Source organism: Belonocnema kinseyi, chromosome 1, assembly GCF_010883055.1.
Source record: "Belonocnema kinseyi isolate 2016_QV_RU_SX_M_011 chromosome 1, B_treatae_v1, whole genome shotgun sequence".
NCBI classification, from domain to species: Eukaryota; Metazoa; Arthropoda; class Insecta; order Hymenoptera; family Cynipidae; genus Belonocnema; species Belonocnema kinseyi.
The window spans coordinates 137,479,113-137,497,709 of NC_046657.1; the positions used below are offsets into that span (position 1 = coordinate 137,479,113).

The following is an 18,597-nucleotide window of genomic DNA, read 5'->3' on the forward strand; positions in this document are numbered from 1 at the left end:
CATAAGAGCATCAATGGTGCCAATATGGTTAAGGGTAAAGCACATGGGAGAAACATTTTGGATGAATCCTCATAGTTCCTCGTCAAAACGTTGTATACCTATCATGATTAAATATGCACAGGGAACAAAGGAATTAACGAAATCGGAAATCAAAAATATTAAGACACAAGTTCAGAAGCTTAGACCCACAACAATCACAACGACTAATAGTGTGTATATAGTGATAACAGAAATGAAGCTAACTATTTTGGATGGAAAAGTTTGTACAGCTCTCACTGATACTCCACAGTGTGTAAGGCAGAAGACAGAAATTGTATCCAGCTTAGAATTTGGTCTTTCTACTTTACATGTTGGGATTAGGTTCATGGAGTGTATACTGCATATTGCTTATCGGTTACAAATCTGCAAATGGACCATATGAAAGAAGCTGAGAAAAGAATTTGCAACGAATTTCAAAAGAAGATGAGGTTAATAATTGATCAACCAAGTCAAGGATCTGGCAACTTTAATTGTGGTAATACGGCTCATGGGTTTTTCTCAAATGTTGATCAAGTAACAGAAATAACTGGAGTAAATGAAGAACTCATGAAAATATTTAGAAAGATACTACAAATCTTAGTTAGTAGCAGAAAAATTCCTCCTCTCTTTTTCAACGAGTATGCTTTTAGGACAGCAAAACTGTATGTGAGTTTATATCCATGGTACTAATGCCTTCTTCAGTTCATAAAATCCTGCTACATGGAGGAAAAGTTATGGAGAATTTTATGCTAGAAATTGGCATTTATTCCAAAGAAGCTTCTAAAGCCAGGAACAAGGATATCAAATACATTCGACAGTTCAACACACGAAAAATCTCTCGATTGCATACTATGCACGACCTTATTCACAAACTCCTTGAGTCCTCAGATCTTTTCATTGCATCCTTGAAGCCTGAATGGGAAAAAGTTGAAGTTGAACTTGATCAAGAACTCGATGAACTAATAGAACAATTCAAATCTGAAAATGATTCGAGTTCTGCATCGTAATATATTTATTTTAGGTTTTTTATAGTAATCTCATTATTATTATAAGTATTAATTTTTTCATTGATTCAATAACACAAATAAGATTATCACAAAAGTGATTGAAAAAAAGTAACATTTTTCTACGACCAACTGCATATTGTCACGTATTGTTTTAAAATTGTTATTAACAATTACGCAAATTATTTAATGTCTCATATCAAATTTTGGAATCACTGTTAATTTATTGTCGGATAAATTTAGTGAAAACCGTCCTTTTTGCATGTAAAAAAATAAATCATAGTTTTGATAAAAGAATTATTTATAACAATCATATAAATTATTCTTTATTTAATTTCGTTGGTTACTTACCGCAATAAATGTCACTCTAATAATTATTGAAGATAAAACATTTATTTCTACGAGGAAGCGGCCGATTAGTAGACTTGTTTAACTAAATTGTTATAAACAATCTATATTGTTTATGCTTGATAAAGCTTAAAGTATATAAATGGCTTTAAAGACAATTGTGAATCATTTTTGTTCAGAAAAATCAATTCAGCTATGAGAAAAACTCGTTTATAAAGAATTTGTTTATAAAAATGTTTATAAAAACAATAGTTGTTAACTCATGCTAATTTTTTGTTAAAAATTATGACTCTTATAAAAAATATTAGCAACTAGTGTGAAATAAACGATTTTTTGGTGATAAAAAAACACTAATAGAATTCTTTTATAAAAGTTGTTTATAATAATTAAGTTAAATATTATTAAAACTAATTATGTTCTATGAATGCATATGCCATAATTCGGCTGATAGTGAGTTTCTATCTATATTTTTTCTTGAGACAAAAATTCACAAAGCTAAAATGTTCAATTTTGTCACTATATTTGTTTATATAGTGTTGCTCTGTGAAAAAAATTTTAAAAAAACAAACCACAATTCTCTTCGAAATTAATTGCTGAGCATTTCTAAAAACAAAAACTTTTAAATCGGTTAAGAAATACGACCTGTGGGCGATTATGAACAGTAAATTCCTATTCCAGACCACTGTGCATTGTTATGAAACTTCAACAAAAAAAGGACCAGAATGTTGCTGTTTTTCTTTCAACACTTAAGACAATGGTTTTCATATTCATTGTTATAATCAATAATTGTACGTTACATTATTTACTGTAATAGATTTTATTGTATACGTTTTTCACTACTTATTGAGACAAGACTCCTATGTTTCAATTTTAAATCCATAAAATAAGTGACGACTAATTTTAGGTAAAATGCAGATACGTGAGAAAACTTCATTGATAACAGGAGGAGCCAATGGGATAGGTTTTCTCTATGCACATGAATTACTTCGCCATGATGCAAAAGTAAGTTGATACAAGTCTACAAGTACGGAATATTTACCTTTTAGTATTTTTCTAAATCTTTCTTCTTCATCAGATTGAAAAAATGGACAGACGAATATTATATCTTTAACTTCATACTGATTATGATATCCAGAACCCCAAGGAACTAAAGCGTATACAAAAAATAATGAAAATCTTTATTTGCGTTCTTCTAATTTGTTAGCACAAAATGATACTGATATACGAGGGACTTATAGTATACTTGTCATACGGGATGAAATTGGTATTCAGAAAAATATACTATTTCCGGAACAGAATCATAAGAGTACATATGTTTTTTTTTGTTTTGTTTAAAGAAGAGGAATCTATTTTTTATAGGAGGATTTTAAAATAATGAAAACAGTTTTATAGTTGACTCACGATCGCAGATTTCTTTAATATTTGGCAACGTTCCATTCATTTTTTATTGTTTATTGCTTTTCTTCGTTGATGATAAGGTGAAGATCGCGATAAAAACATGACTTCTCCTAGGGTTATTTCGTACGTCTCTTTATTAAAATACGTTTGTCGATTGAGTAGTCACCTACTGATTAAACCTTACCAAATGGGAGAGGCAATGCGTAAGTGCTTTCGTCATTTAATATTAAAAAATTTGGACTGTGACGAAATTAAGAAATAAAATGTTAAATAGCTCCATAAGACACATACTAAAATAATAATTTTATGCATAAAATTGCTCCTGTATTCATCCCTATTGTGGAATTTTAAAATTTTCACAGGAGAAACTTTTGAATATTACTTCCTAGTACAGTTAGAGTTGAATTTTTAAAGTTCGACTGACTGGCTCCACAATAATGGAGGGAAACTTCTGCCATTAAGTTGAACTTTTAAGATTGTAGACAGTATCTATTCAGTCAATTGATCAGTCTGTTGTTCTGTGAGTCAGATAATTTGTTATGGTTTCTTCATTTAAAAAAGAACTATCTTTGTTAGTATTTATTCGGAATCACATTTGACCACGTTGAAAAAAATGAATGACACTTTTTGCTTAGTGCGTTTATATCATGGATTTGGACAATGGGGATGGAAAAGAAGCTGTGCAAAAATTGGAAGCCGAATTTGGCAAAGGCCGTGCTCGATTTTTTCCCTGTGATGTAACAAACTCGGAGCATTTTACTGGTAAAGTTGGTCTTACGTTTAATTAAGAAACTAAAAAATTGATGCAAATAATCATTCAACCTTGCCTCATAACAGTCAACTATAACATTTTATCAGAAGTTATTTAAATTTTTGTATTTAACATGGAACTCTAGCGATAACTTATAAATTACATACGGTTCCGTTGAGGTAAAATTATAACCCGATATTTCGAATACCAAACATTTATTATTGCTGGGAAGTGTGAAATTTCAAGTTTCGTGTCGAGATTAGTTCGCAATGTCATTAAGTGTTTGTAAAATACACATAACGTATACTTAAACGCTCTATGATTGCTTTTGGTTTGTGTAAAAAGTTTCGATTTAAAATTTATAGAAACGTGCAGGACATGGCCTAGTACTGATATTCTGTGAATTTTAATTTTTACATTGCAAAATACATCCAGAGAAATTCTACAAGCTTTTAGTCTGCGTTCTGGCTTTTCAAGCAATCAACATCACTAAAAACGATCGGACTAATTTTGTTATTTCAAACCTAAAGCTAACTTGAAACTCAACTTAGCCAGTGCATAAATAAGCAACTCGAATTATGTCAAAGTTTCTAGTTTTTTTACAAACCCCTGTCCTTAATCAGCAACGATTATTCCTTCTACTACTGATTTTCAAAATCTAATTTATTGTCTTTCAGATAACTTCCAGGCAGTGATTGACACATGTGGCCAACTTGACATTCTTATAAACAATGCTGGTATCATGGATGATTCACGTTGGGATTTTATGATCGACTTAAATTTTGTGAGTCTGACGTAGATTTTTATTTTAAATGGTAATTACAATGTGAATGCGTCCGCATGAAAAGGCTCTTGACACCGGTAAAAAGTTACGTTTACGATTGTATATCCGGATAAATTCCAGGAATTCTAAGCTCAAAATAACACCTTTATATTAAAACAGCGACGACGGAGCATTTTTTTAAATTTGAACTTCAAAAAACTACTTTTGGGTAAAAACGCATCTAGTACTGGCGAGTGCCTTAAGCGAACGTTTCACACTTGTGACGCCGGTCTCATTACTTTGCGAATCCATCTGTAAGAGAGGTGGGATTGAAGCAACAAACAATTTTTTGAGACCAAAATTTCGTATTAGGCTAGTACCGGCATTTATTTAACAATATTTGTGCGGATTAATTATACAAAGAAATGTAGTTAATCGGAATTACGCGCAAGACGCACCATTTATTTCGAGGCACAATCTTTTGCCGAGCCTGTAAATAACCATATCTTCAGCATGGCAAATCAATCTCGTAAGTTCGCCCTGAGGTTGTTTATGAGAATGAAGCCCCATCAAGCTAGCACCGCCACAATTGCGATTCCCTAATTTTGTTGTATAAGAATTTTGGACTTTTTTGGCTGCCTTGACGATTTTTTGGCTCCACCACTTTTTATGAAAATTTAAATCACGACCTTACTGTCCAGAGTGATAGAAGGGCCTGTTTTTTAGGACCACAAGAACCCTCATCTGCGACTCAGGAATTTGCAACACTAGGAGATGTTTGATTCCTCCAGCTGTGTCCTCTTCCTGAGGCCTATTGTGCCTGACGATCCACCAGGACGCTATCTTGAGTGACGAGTTGCATCCCCCTAGCCGACGGAGGTTCCAGAGGGATCTACCAGTTTACCTCGAAACCACGCCGTAACCTTAACCATTCTGTGGACCAACTCAATTCCAACCACCTTAAGAGATGCGCCTTCACAAGGCCTTGTCTCGACCACAGCCTTGTGTAGCCAAGCTTTAGTTGCTGGGTCAGCCTTCTGAGCAGCTATGAGTCCAACCTCCGACGACTCTTAGTTCGTCAGCTGATGGACCGCCTTGTGCCTCTCAACAGGCTTAGCTATCCTCCTCCAGCGAAGTGCCCTCGGAGCCCCTTTCTCGCTTCTGACCCTCAGTGCTAGTTATCGGCGTTGTGGCCGCCTGTGTTCCAGGTACCGCAGCTGCTCCACTAGGCCACCGCGCTTGCCACTTCAATCTCCATTTCAGGGAACCGTCGATATGTTTCTTCTTAATAGGGGGCTGATAAGCCGCTCCCATTTCCATAGCCTTACTTTAGATTTGCGTGGTCCATTTTGGTTGCCACAAGTAGCTAGGAAAATAAAAGGTTCGCTCCTGCAGAGCCCCGCATTCAAGGGTAAGAGCTCGACCTAGGGACTTAGAAGGCCCGTATTAGCTTAGCTTATCATCCTTCTAGCATACTACAATCATGCATACCACGAAAGCTCGTTTATAGAGATCCTTTTCGAAACACCTGGAAGAGCCCGTTTATAGGGATCCTTTCATTCATATCCATACGCATGCAGGTCGAGGTTTGCTTAGCCCTTATGTCCCATACACTCAAGCCTCCGCATTGAGAACAAGGTCTAACAACCTCTAGTAAATGCAGCCAGCGATGGAATCAGTCCATTTCTATTTCAAAACTATTTCGCAGAGATGGAAATCAGCAAAAAATCAAACCAAATATTTGAAAAATGTATTACGCGCAGTTCAAGAATATAACGGTTTTTATGTTCAGCATGTTGTTTACACAATATTTAACGCATCTTTTGATTTAAAAATGTTATATGTCTATTTTCAAACTATGAAACCATGAATATCACAGCCACACAAAAAAAAGTGTGCGGATCTGGTAACAAGATATACGTATTCCTATGGATTTTGGGGCGCTGAATTTAAATCCGGTATCAAAAATCACCCATCACGTCATGGTTGAGCCATAACCCCAAAAAATGACGAAAAATCATGCACTGAGGCAAAAAAATTTCAAATTAATGCCAGTGATGCAAATTTTAAGTTCAAAAACATGTCGACAACTGTGAAGGATCAACCCTTGCTTGATGTCAACTTATTTAACATAACTTTACCCAACAGAACCTGACCTCACCTAACCTGAATTCACAGAAATTTATAGAACTATACGTAAAGCTCTGGAAGCATATTTTTCCAGTAGTAAATGTGTGCTGCATCGAATGGGTCAACTCGAGCCTAACCTAGAAATAAATCTAACCTAGCCTAACCTAACCTAACCTGACGAAACACAATTAAACTGATTTTGTTGTCCCGTTGTGTTTGGGGTACCGTTTCATTCAGCTTCGGCTTAACCTACATAGAGGTTTAACCTATCCTAACCTAACAAAACATGACCTAACCTAACCGATTACGCTGGCAACCTTGTTCTTGCGTACTTTCATATTTTGACATTAATAGCAGTAAATGTCTGGAGTTTCGTAACCGCTTGTTGCTAGCATTATTCGACTGTGTCTGTAAGCGTAACACTTTGCATCATTCCTTCGAAGAAAAAAGGACACGTTATAGCAGGCAGAAAATAGACTGAAGTAGGTCTATAAATCAATTTATTTATGATAAAAAGCAAGATAAAATGTAAACACGAAAGATAGTGTAAATATATATTCATTTGTAGGTTAAGATCGAGTTAACCTATTAAATATAGCACACATTTAAGACTGACAACCGTACGCTTACATAGTGACACGTGGAGTGGAATTTCATTCGGCTAGGTTAGATTAGGTCAGGTTTCGTTAAGTTAGGATAGGTCAAACCTCTGTGTAGGTTAAGACGAAGCTGAATGAAACGGTAACGCAAACACAACGGGACAACACAATGAGTTTAATTGTGTTACGTGAAGTTACGTTAGGTTAGGTTAGGTAAGGTTTTTAGGTCAGGTTAGGCTAGGTTAGATTTATTTCTAGGTTAGGCTCGAGTTGACCCATTTGATGTAGCACACATTTGCTACTGGGAAAATATGCTTCCAGAGCTTTACGGGTAATTCAATAAATTTCTGTTAATTTAGGTTAGGTGAGGTCAGGTTTTGTTGGGTAAAGTTATGTTAAATAAGTTGATATCAGGCAAGGGTTGATCCTTCGCAGTTGTCGACATGTTTTTGAAGTGAAGATTTGCATCACTGGCATTATTTTGAAATTTATTTGCCTCAGTGCATGATTTTTCGTCGTTTTTTGAGGTTATGGCTTAACCATGACGTGATGGGTGATTTTTGATGCCGAATTTGATTCAGCGCCCCAAAATCCATAGAAATACGTGTGTCTTGTTACCAGATCCGCACACTTTTTTTTGTGTGTCTGTGTAATCAAACATGATTTTGTCCAAAAATAATCTTTTTCGAAATATTACAGTGTTACTGGAATCTCTGATATTTTTCGAATTTTACGGTGCAAATGGAGTCTGATTTTTGGGCTCTTCAAAAATGCCAACAGCAAGGTTTGAGTTTTTACAAATGGGTTGGTATTTTTGTACATAGGGGTGGGTTTTCTAACTTTTCGCGTGGTGCATTCGAGAGCCCAAACAAAGCCTAAAATCTCGTGAATTTTGTTTTTTTTTCAAACTTTATTTTTCGCAAAGGGGTGGTTTTTAAAAAATGGGGGTAGGTTTTGGATTTTTTTCGTGCATTTGCGAGCACAAAATAAGCCCAAAATTCTGGAATTTTTTGTTTTTTCCACATTTGAGTTTTTAAATAGGGGGTACTTTTATTTTTAGTAGGGTTTGGTTTTTGGAAATTGGTTGTTGGTACGTTCAAGAGCACAAAAGAGTGCAAAATTCTAACGTGTTTAATTTTCTGTTTCTTCTAATTTTTATATAGTTGAGAAGCTGGCTTGATTCAAGTCAGCACCTCCACCCGAAATTTAAATTTTCATAAAAAGTAGTGGAGCCCAAAAATCGCTAATACATCCCAAAAAACCAGAAAGCCCAAAATGCTTATGAAAAGAAATTTGGGAATTTCGTTTGTAAAGGTGCTTGATAGGCCTTTCCTGTACCCTCTTTTCCAGTTTTTCTTCATACTTTTCCATTACTTCTATCACCATATTATGCATTACTTTCAATGTTTTCTATTTCATCGGATCTTTAGCCTCAGCTCTGTTTCATTCTGTCTCCTTATTGTTCTCATCCTTCTCTCCAAAACTATATTTTTTCGGCGCCCTCTTGATGAATGCCTGAATCGATCTTACGCTGTTCATTCTCAACCTCCCCTTTTCTGTCGTTTTCCTATACCTTCCTCCTGTCCTAATTTTTTTTATCTCTCCTTTTGGTGTACTAAAAGCTTCCTGATCTAAATATCTGTTTTCCCTGCTAGTACTCGCTCCGCTAGCCAAGAATCCAATTCAAACGATCTCGATTTCTATCGTTCTCTGTTTCTAGCTGTCGTCGCTTCCAGCAGGCTCGCATTTCTCCCCATTCGTCCCGTCCTGCTACGACCGACCCGGTCCTCCGACCCAGTCATGAATCTCAAACCAACCTCACCTCAACTATCACACAAATCTGTTATGATCCCCAAAAGTATCCTCACCCGCTTCCCAAAACCTCATTCTCTAACAGAAAAACCCTCCTACACACTCCCACAATGCATTCATCTCAAATTTCGCCGCAAATTTTAGAAAAATCCAGCATACAACATTTACCGCCACCTCACACTTTTACGCCGTTTACGGAAGGCAATACAATTTTTGAATTAAGGTGGCATATTTGAATCATTGAATCTTCACCCTTAATTTGTATTTAATTGCGCGGATTTAATTTTTTTCAATTATGTCGCTTTATAACATTCTAGTGTAGTTCTGTTCCGAAACGGAATAAACAATAATATAGTTCCGTTCTGGAGCTGCTTGAGGACCAGTCCGAAACTATTCTTGAAAAGAAACGGATCTGGAACTGTCGAGTTTTCGTGACGGATTCGCAAACCTGCTTTTTAGGCTAATTTGTAGCTGAATTTTTTTTGTGACATTCCAATATAATTTGATAGCCTTACGTATAGAATAATTTTATATTAATAGTATTATTATTCTAATATTATAATGTATTATATATTTATATAATATTAATATTATTGATGTAATATTTAAAAAGATTACTTCATGTTAAAATTCGTTTTATCGTGAATTAAACGTTCTATTTTACATCAGAAAGCTCTAGTCAGAGGAAGCCTTTTAGCCATGGATCATATGGGAAAACACAATGGTGGAAATGGCGGAACTATAGTGAATGTATCTTCAATCGTTGGTTTGACACCAACTCCTTTCTTTTCCATATATTCCGGAACGAAGCATGCTGTTGTTGGTTTCAGTCTAGGTCTGAGGGTATGTATTATTCAGGAAAGCACAACTTTAAGTAAATAATTTCTATCACACCCTTTTGTAAATCAATTTTCATTTCCATAATGGAAAGAATCAGGATTATGTACTTACTAATACCTTCTTGGCAATTTTAACCTATTCTAGGGATGATCGATTCTTTTAAAAGAATCGATTTTTGAATCTATTCTCAATTAAATAATGAAAATCGATTTACTTAAAAATCGATAACAGAAGAATCGCTTTTTCTCAATCGATCTTGAAAATCATAAAAAATTCTTAAATTTATTAGCAATTAATAAAAATAAAATCAAATTTATAATAATAAAATAATTCGGCTGGAAATTTTTGACAAACTTTATATTATAAATTCTGTATAAAATTACATGAAGGTAAAAATTATTGATATAATATTAATCAGAATCTTCAGTTAATACAGGAAGGAATAGCAAGGAGCAGTATCCCCGTAAGTGGGGAGTAGAATCACGAACGTCCAAGAATTCTTTAATTTTTGCCTCGAACGGATACCCACGAGCATCCCCACTCACATGCGCATTTACGGTTGCCAGTTGCCATGAGAACACGCATTGGAAGTTTTGAATTTGTTTCTAAATAAAACGAGAATGTTTTAATAAAAGCAAAAAGTATATATTTAAAGTTTAATGAATGCATAAGGCTCGCAAAGTAAGTATGTCTTTGTGCTAGTTGAGTATACCAATCTAGATGTTTCTGCACATTGAAGCATATGATACCAAACCTAACCTAAAAACGCATATTTTTATTATTTTACTAAGTGTTTGTACATAAAATATGGAATAATTGTGTGGAACAAAATGGAGTAACATATTTTTTTATATGTATGCTTCTTGCAGTCCTGAAGTTTTTATAACTGGATATTATAATTACCAAATAAACATAGATATTAACATAACCTACATATATATATTTATTGAGATATCAAAATGTAACATAGGGAAGTAGGTAGAACACGTTACAGCACAAACAGCACAGCGCATGTGCGCGGCGCAGCTCCAGGGTATCCATTCCTGGAAAAAATTAACGAATTATTTTATTAAAGACATTTTGTGTAGAGTTTCGTAGGATTCGGTAAACGCTATATGATAAACTAAGAAAAATGAATAGTTGGAGCTACTACCTGTTTATTAGTAAAGAATTCATTGGTTCTTACAACTGTTCAGTTAGTAACACCAATTAAGCAAATAGTCGGTTGAGGAACCCGCTCGTAGTACCCTTGAATAGTTTACGTTAGTAATGTTTCAGTAGTACAAACTACTAATTAATAAGACATCTGTACTACTAATTGATTTCTCTATCAAATTAAAGTAAGTGGCGTAACTATTTTATTTGCTACCTTGGTTGGTACGATTGGGAATGCGACAAAAGTACTGACATACAATGGTAAAACGAGGAGGAACATGGCCGTCATAAACTCGCTGGGGAAGGAAATCAAGAAAATCCAGGCCTTTCGTAAGAAAAGGAAGAAAATGGTCCTGCCAGTCAAGGCGATGAGCTCGGTAAAAGGATTATGTAGGCAAAAAGGAAGGCAGGACGCAAATGCGCGGAAGAAAGGGCGCTCAGTGGTCTAAGAAGCTAAAGCAACTTCCGGACCAATTAGCTTTGAAATTGGGAATGAAAATAGCGACATTGGAGAAGATAAATCCTTCACTTTTTCCGCAAGAATAATGACAACAAGAGGCAAGCGCAACTTAAAGCGGTTTTTCTTCTAAAACTGGCTGTGGGTTCAATCTGCGTCGCGCTACTGAAGAAAATAAGCTGTTCGAAGGTACGTTTCGTGCGAGGAAACTGTATCAGTTACAGGGCAAGAATATGAGTTTTGTGTTCAAAGGGAATATAAAAGTTTCATAGTTTTGGCCAGCTTTTTAATATACGATTCCTTGCTTAATCTGAGTTTTTTCGAAGGTGAATGCAGCACTTTTGTTCGTTTGAACTACTAAGTAGACGTCCTCTGGCATTTTCATCGCTGAAATGAAATCACAGAAAATGTTACATATTCAAGGCCTTGTGCTGAGTCTTGTGCTACAACAGACGTTACGTTCTTCATGCACGGCCCTTCGGTGATGTCCGAAAGCAGCTCTTAGTTTTGCTCTCTGTTATGCAGCTCTCTCTTTTAACGTGTCCATTGTATCTGTCCAATTTACTGAGTAGAAAACGTACCTCTAACAGGGAGCAGGTGCCAATCAAGACAAATGCATATGCTTCCGGTAAAATCGCCATTATGTTTCAGCTGTAAACTCGTCTCACAAGCATGAGATAGGTGTCCTCATTCCCTTCATTCAATGCGTTGATTCGGCAAAAGTTTCATGCACCCTGAAGATGTGGAGCGCCCCAAGATAGTCTACCTTCTCACCTTTAAACTTTAACTAATAAAAGCTTGGCGCTTCTCAGATCTTCAAAGATAAAGACGACTAGTTTAACAAAATGTTGTGTGTATATTTGTTGCTAGTTCCTTATAAGATCTTCATAACTATTTTCCTTTTAATTCACTTTGAAAGTGATGTTCTTGTCGGTTGGCGCCGAAAATTCGATAACGCGAATTGTTCGTTTATCGAAGTCAAGAAGTACTGCGTGACCATTTGAGTACGTGACGAAAACAATTTTTGAGAATATGTAGTACCATTTCAGTCGACAACTCTCATTTTTGACAATTGATTCTATTTTTCTGTCAACGTTTTTCGTAGCGTTATAAGGGCTCATACCGTAAAAGTGGCAGATATTTTACTAAAGCACTCTTAGTGCTGCATTCTGCCCTTACACATACATCGTTCCCACTTTAGTTCGACAACTTGACCGTATGAGTTCTAGGTGCTCGTGGTGTGTATGGTACGCTCTGCAGCTACCATCGGCAATATCTTGACTCAAAATGCCGAGACTGTATGATAAAGTGGAAATAATATAAAAAGGAAATAGAACAAGAAAGCTGAGGAACCATGCACAAAATTTATCCGAATTTGAGCGACAGCCTGTCTTCCAAAAATTTAGAAATGCCTGCAGCTATCATTGCAGGCAAGGTATGTTCTAACCGCGATAAGAATGTAATCCTTAGAGGAGAACAAAATGGATGTTGTAAAAACTTGTGAGGCAGTAAAGATCTAGTCACTATAGATGCTATTGCCATGACTCAAGCTCGTAAACATCAAAGGAACTTGCGCATGGCATTTATTGATTACAAAAAAGCTTTTCCTTTTGTACCGCAAGACGATCTGTTTAGGGTTTTAAAGGTTTACAAAATTTGCCTACGCATCGTTGACTTTTAAAGTCGTACGAAGATTGTTATGAAATACAAGACTTAAGTATTTTGAATATGGGTAACCAAGGATAACTAAATCAATACATATTACGATGGGTCTATTTCACAGAGACTCTTTCAGTGCATTATGATTCTGTTTAGTGTTTAACATATTGAGAAAAACACTAAATAGCATGTCCAATGGGTTCAGAATTCATGATAATGAGGGTGTTCATCAAGAGACCCATCCTTTACATGGATAACCTGAATTTATACGCTAGTGCAGACCAGCAGCTGCAGCATGTGATCAATGTCACGAAGTAGTTTTGCAATGATATCTACAGAGATTTCGGACTAGATACGTGCAAAATAGTGCATTTAACCAGAGAGGAATTCGGGATTGCAGAGTTGGAGAACCAGTTCGAAAATGACATCGAGGCAATGGCTGAGAACGAGTAATATAAATATCTGGGTATTCATGAATCTAAGGATATTCAGAATACGATAGTTAAGAAAATCCTAGTGATTGCCTTCACTAAAAAAATCAGATTGATTCGGAAGAGTTTTCTCAACTTGGAAAACAAAATCAGGGCAATCATAAGTCGGCTAGGAGGCACGCAAAAACGACCATAAGTCAAAGTTAGAATTTGTCAATCATGAAATCATAGTCATGATATATGGGCTTTAAAGTAACTTTCGGTGAATTTTTATAAAAATCGGTCAAATATTAAAATCACTGTAACGTTTGTAATCAGAAAATAAGAAGAGAATTTTCGGTTGAAGTATTTATTGAAAACATTTTTCATTAATCAAAATTATTAATTTGATTAAGTTTCAACTCTCATTCTTTAAATTTTAGGTATTTCAGATTAGAACAAAAAAAGAAAATCACAAGAAATGTCTTTCGGAGAAAAATGAAGGACTTTTCACTGAAAGATATATTTGTCGAAATTCGTTTGTTGTCGTTTGAGAGTTCCCAGAAACATCGCGTCATAAAAGAAAAAATCAGAGTGGAATCTTTATGATACGAAATTTTCTTTAATTTTAGTCTGTTCATTTTAGGCCATATTTGGTTTAAGAAAAGTTATTAATCAATAAAAGCAGTCGTAAGGGCTCTAGACTCTTCAATAGAGCATGTACGGTACGCGTGGCGATAATCTTCTGTTTTTATCCTATTAATCTGTTTTTATTTGCGACAGGAGAAATTTTACTTTGGATATATATTTAATGGTCAATATATATATACATATCGTCACGCTAGTGGCAACACCAGCTATCTTATATTTTGGCCGTTTCGAGTTAAGGACGGTTCCTAAAGTTGAATATGGCGGGGAATTGAATAGTGAAGTTGTTTTCTCCATACGGGCAACAGGGAGCGCGTAAATCGTGATTTGGTTAACAGTGGATATCTAAAGTTGTTTGGTAACACATGCTATCTCAACGTTTTCACTATGGCATTTATGGCTCTCCTGAAAACTTGGAAAAAATGAGATAGCTGGTGTTGCCAAGCGTGACGATATATATATATATATATATATCACTGTATCGAGAAAATAAGCCATGCTGGTTAACAAAATCTATTCCAATCTCTTCAAATCGCATTATCACTGAACTTTGTGTCGATCGTTTTTATTTTAAGACGTTCTCTTTGGCATATACTGATTTTACTTTCTATAATACTTTAAGTTCAGGATAACTAAAAATAGAACACTTTACTAAAAAGACATTCTCCAACAGTTCGAAGAATTAAAAATATTGGATTAGTGATAAATTATATTCTTCAGAAGCTAAAAAGGAATCAAGAAAAAATAACAAATTTAAAGATGAGAAGAGAATAAAAGCAAGCTTTGAATTGAAAAAGGCAGAATGGCTAAGTTTTAGTTTCAATGTGCCTGAACTGCCTGTTAGTAAGCGGACGAAGAAAACAGATTTCTCTTGTCTTCCTGGCTGAACGATTTTTAAATTTGAAGACAAATCTGATCCAACTGAGTGTTGATATATCTCGGAAATCAAGACAAATAAAAAACATGACCCACAGTTTATGTTAATGGCATGTCGTCAAGCAGTAATTTAAACTAGAAACTTTGAATCTATCGAAAAGAAGAATCGCGAAGAAGCTTTAGAAATTTTTCTGAATAATTCTCTTAACAAGAATGTGTACATAAATAGGCGCTTAGAAATAAAATCAAGTGGTGCGGCTATCTAACCAACATATAATAAAGTTTCCAAAATAAAATCTTTCTGCAGGCTACCCAAAGAAGATAATTTAATTTTCAAAAACAAAATGGAAATAACACTCCAAGCATTGCTGAATCAGACAGCAAGCAAAATTGTAGAACTACAAAAGGACATCAAGCTTCATGATATCTCGGTTAAAAGCTCCACAGAAACAAAAGTAGTTTCAATGTGGTTGTGAGGATTCGATGGCAGATCTAGCCATCCACCTTGCAAACAATGTTATAAGTCAATACCAGTGAACAACTGCACAAATAACTGATGAAAATGCGTTTTTCACTACGAGCATTCCTCAATGATTATTGAGCACAGCTAACATTGTTTTGTGGAATAATAGATTGCCTTAATTGGTACGTACCTGTCAACTTTCAACTGAAGAGTATATTGCAGAATCAGCGTACGTCATCCTAAGTCAGAAAGGTAACGTTGAAGATGAAATAGATAAATAATCAAGAAAGTGCTCAACATTATTGTGTTTTTAGCTGTACTTTCAAAATTGCATATAGGCAAGATCTGAATTTATGGCAGGTAAGAACAGCTTCGCAAACATTAATATTTGCTGAGAGAAATAAAAAAGTCCAGGCTCCTGCCATACTTTCGAAGGTAAAGTTGCTCGAAGAGCCTTTCAAAAACAGAAAATTCAGCTAAATGCTTTGCATTTCTGCATTTCTGCATTTCTGCTCAGAAGGCGGCTTAATTAAACACCTATCGTATTGTAAGAAACTTTATCGACCATCAAGGAAGCAAGTGTCTAAAAACCAGTGGAGTGGCAGACGGTAGCTATAAGAAAACATCCAGAGGTTACTGTTGTCACTTCCAACGTTCGCGGTCGCTGTTTTAGTATAGTAGCGGTAAAAGACCAAATTCAAACTACGCCGTGCTCCTGATTTGGCATCTACAACATGATCGCAAAAATTTCAAACATTGTATCAAATTAACTTATAACATGCTCATATCATCAGTTACTTGTCTTAGCCCATGGTTATGATGGAAATCAGGTTTCCCAAGGACAAATTAAAGAAAAAAACAATAATAATATTTGCCTCTTTTTATTGTAGGGTTCATATGAGAAAACTGGAGTACGCGTCTTGGTGATGTGTCCTGGGATAACAAAGACACCGCTTATCACAGAATGCTCAGATAAAACTTTGGAGTTCGTGCAAAAAGAGGATCTTATTAATGGCTTAGAGAAATCCATTCTGCAAGCGTAAGAGAAGTGTATTTCATATTATTAACTAATTTAATAACTACTCTATTTTCCTAAAGAACGATGAGCTGAAATGAGCACAGTCTTATGATAGTGATCGCAATTTGCGCTTAATACTGATTGCAGTTTACTTAAACCCGTGGAAAAATCATTATGTCGGGCGCTAGCTTCGTAAAAAATGCAACGTCAGACCGCCTGGCTGGAAGTACATACAGCACCATCGTCCATCTGTCGATCCCTAGGCAGCTGGCTGGAGCTAAATCCGATTTGGCTATCACTAAACTAAACAAATGTATTCTTAAAATGCTAGAAAATCTAGAAAATTTATACTGAACCTAGAAATTTCAGTGATTACCATACAGTGGTTGCAAGAAACTTGAATGGAAACAATATTTCAATGAAAAAATTTCTTTTAAGACTAGATTTTAAATATTATAAAAAATTTTAATAAAGAAATGCATTATTCAGGCATTTTTCGTAAGAAAAATTCATTTTATTCGATGTCAATGTTTAAAAAATTAGGAAACTCATGATAATTTCAGAAAATTGATAATTCGCTGATGAATTTTATGATTTTATCTAACAAATTGAATAAACAAATGCATTATTCGAGCACTTATCGAGGGAAAACTTCGTTTTTTTCAATGCCAGTCCTTTTAATTGGGAACTTCATGATCATTTTAGCAACGTCCTTTACTATTTGATAAATTTTATTTTTTTCGATTTCAGTCCTTTTAATTAGGACGTTTATCTTAATTTCAGGAAGATCCATAATAAGTTCATAAATTGTATTATTTTTTTAACATATTTAATTAACAAATGCCTTATTTGGGAATTTGCCGACGGAAAAAATACTTTTTTCCATGTCCGTTCTTTTATTTGGGAACTTTACGATAATTTCAGGAACATTTATAATTAGCTCATTAATTTTATGCTTTTGTTAAAAAGTTTAAGTCAGTCCTTTTAATTTTAGAAATAAAGTTCTTTTTTTATTCAGTACTTACAGTTGGCCAACAGCACGATTGCTAAAATATGAATAGTTTACAACAAGAATAATCACAAAAATTTAGTTCAGGTAGATGAGATGATGTGTTGGTGAAGCCGCGTACCATAATGAATGCGAATTAGCTTATTAACTCTGGGAGATAAACTTTCTTCAAATTCGTGAGTGTATCGATTTTTCAGATGTTATAGAATTTATTCATGACACTTAATAAATGTATTGTTTAATCATTCCTTGTATTCAAACCCTTTTGTGTTTGCTAACTGTAAGTACCAAATGAAAAAAATAGAATGTTTTTTTAAATTAAAAGGACTGACTTTGAAAAAAAAAAACTATTTTTTACGTCGAGAAATTCTCGAATAATGAACTTTTAAATGAAATTTGTTTAACAAAAACAGAAAATTAATCAACTAATTATAAATCTTACTGAAATTATCGTAAATTTCCCAATTAAAAGGACTGACTTTGAAAAAAATTAGTTTTTCCATAGAAAATGCCCAAATAATGTATTTGTTTATTAAATTTGTTGAACAAAAAATCATAAAATTAATCAACAAATTATGAGTTTTTCTGGAATTATCATAAGGGTCCTAATGTAAAAAAATTGAAATCGAAAAAAAAAACAAATTTTTCTGACGACAAATGTCCGAATAATGCATTTATTTATCAAATTTGTTTATAATATTAACAAGAATAGTCTTGAGAGCAATTTTTTTCATTAAAATATTGTTTCCATTCATATTTCTTGCAATATAACTTAAAAAACGTTAAATTCTTGAAAATAATAGAAAACACTTTTTTTTTGTTTTTTGTACCATGATAGAATATCTTTATATAATGTAAATCTATGAAACGTCGGCGATTACAAGAATTTTCCTATGGTTGAGGAGCGCCGGGAAAGTAAATGGAAAAATGCCATTTTTTTGTCATATTTATTTATTTATAAGAAATTAAAAAAACTAAATTAAAAATTAGGTTCGACAGCTTTCCCTGAAATTTTGTCAACATTTGGTTTAAAGAAAAACATCCAATTAGGGCCACAGGTTCAGCCGGAATCGGATTTTGAACCAAAAAATGCACTTTCTCCCCACTGTGTCACGTGGTGGCGCTGCGATCCTACCAAAGCTGTTCACACAAGAAAATACGTATGCGGTATGCTGGAAGCGGCTCACACACGAGCCGTTCGTACGCACGCCCAGAGCGCCAACCAATCGCGTGGGATCT

At 34.7% G+C, this 18,597-nt stretch overlaps 1 protein-coding gene across 3 annotated transcripts in view; it reads left to right on the forward strand.

The window, feature by feature from the left end:
• Nucleotides 1-18,597, forward strand: part of LOC117168422 (15-hydroxyprostaglandin dehydrogenase [NAD(+)]-like) — a 66,126-nt gene that overhangs the window by 45,911 nt on the left and 1,618 nt on the right. The window contains exons 2-6 of one of the 3 annotated variants that reach the window (XM_033354063.1): nt 2,275-2,372; nt 3,404-3,530; nt 4,197-4,303; nt 9,493-9,666; nt 16,222-16,370. In XM_033354063.1, coding sequence (XP_033209954.1) covers nt 2,280-2,372; nt 3,404-3,530; nt 4,197-4,303; nt 9,493-9,666; nt 16,222-16,370 — 650 coding nt within the window. In that variant the 5' untranslated portion in view covers nt 2,275-2,279. Of the gene's footprint in view, nt 1-2,274; nt 2,373-3,158; nt 3,289-3,403; nt 3,531-4,196; nt 4,304-9,492; nt 9,667-16,221; nt 16,371-18,597 lie in introns of those variants that run through there. The other 2 variants (XM_033354073.1, XM_033354078.1) reach the window with 2 other exon arrangements.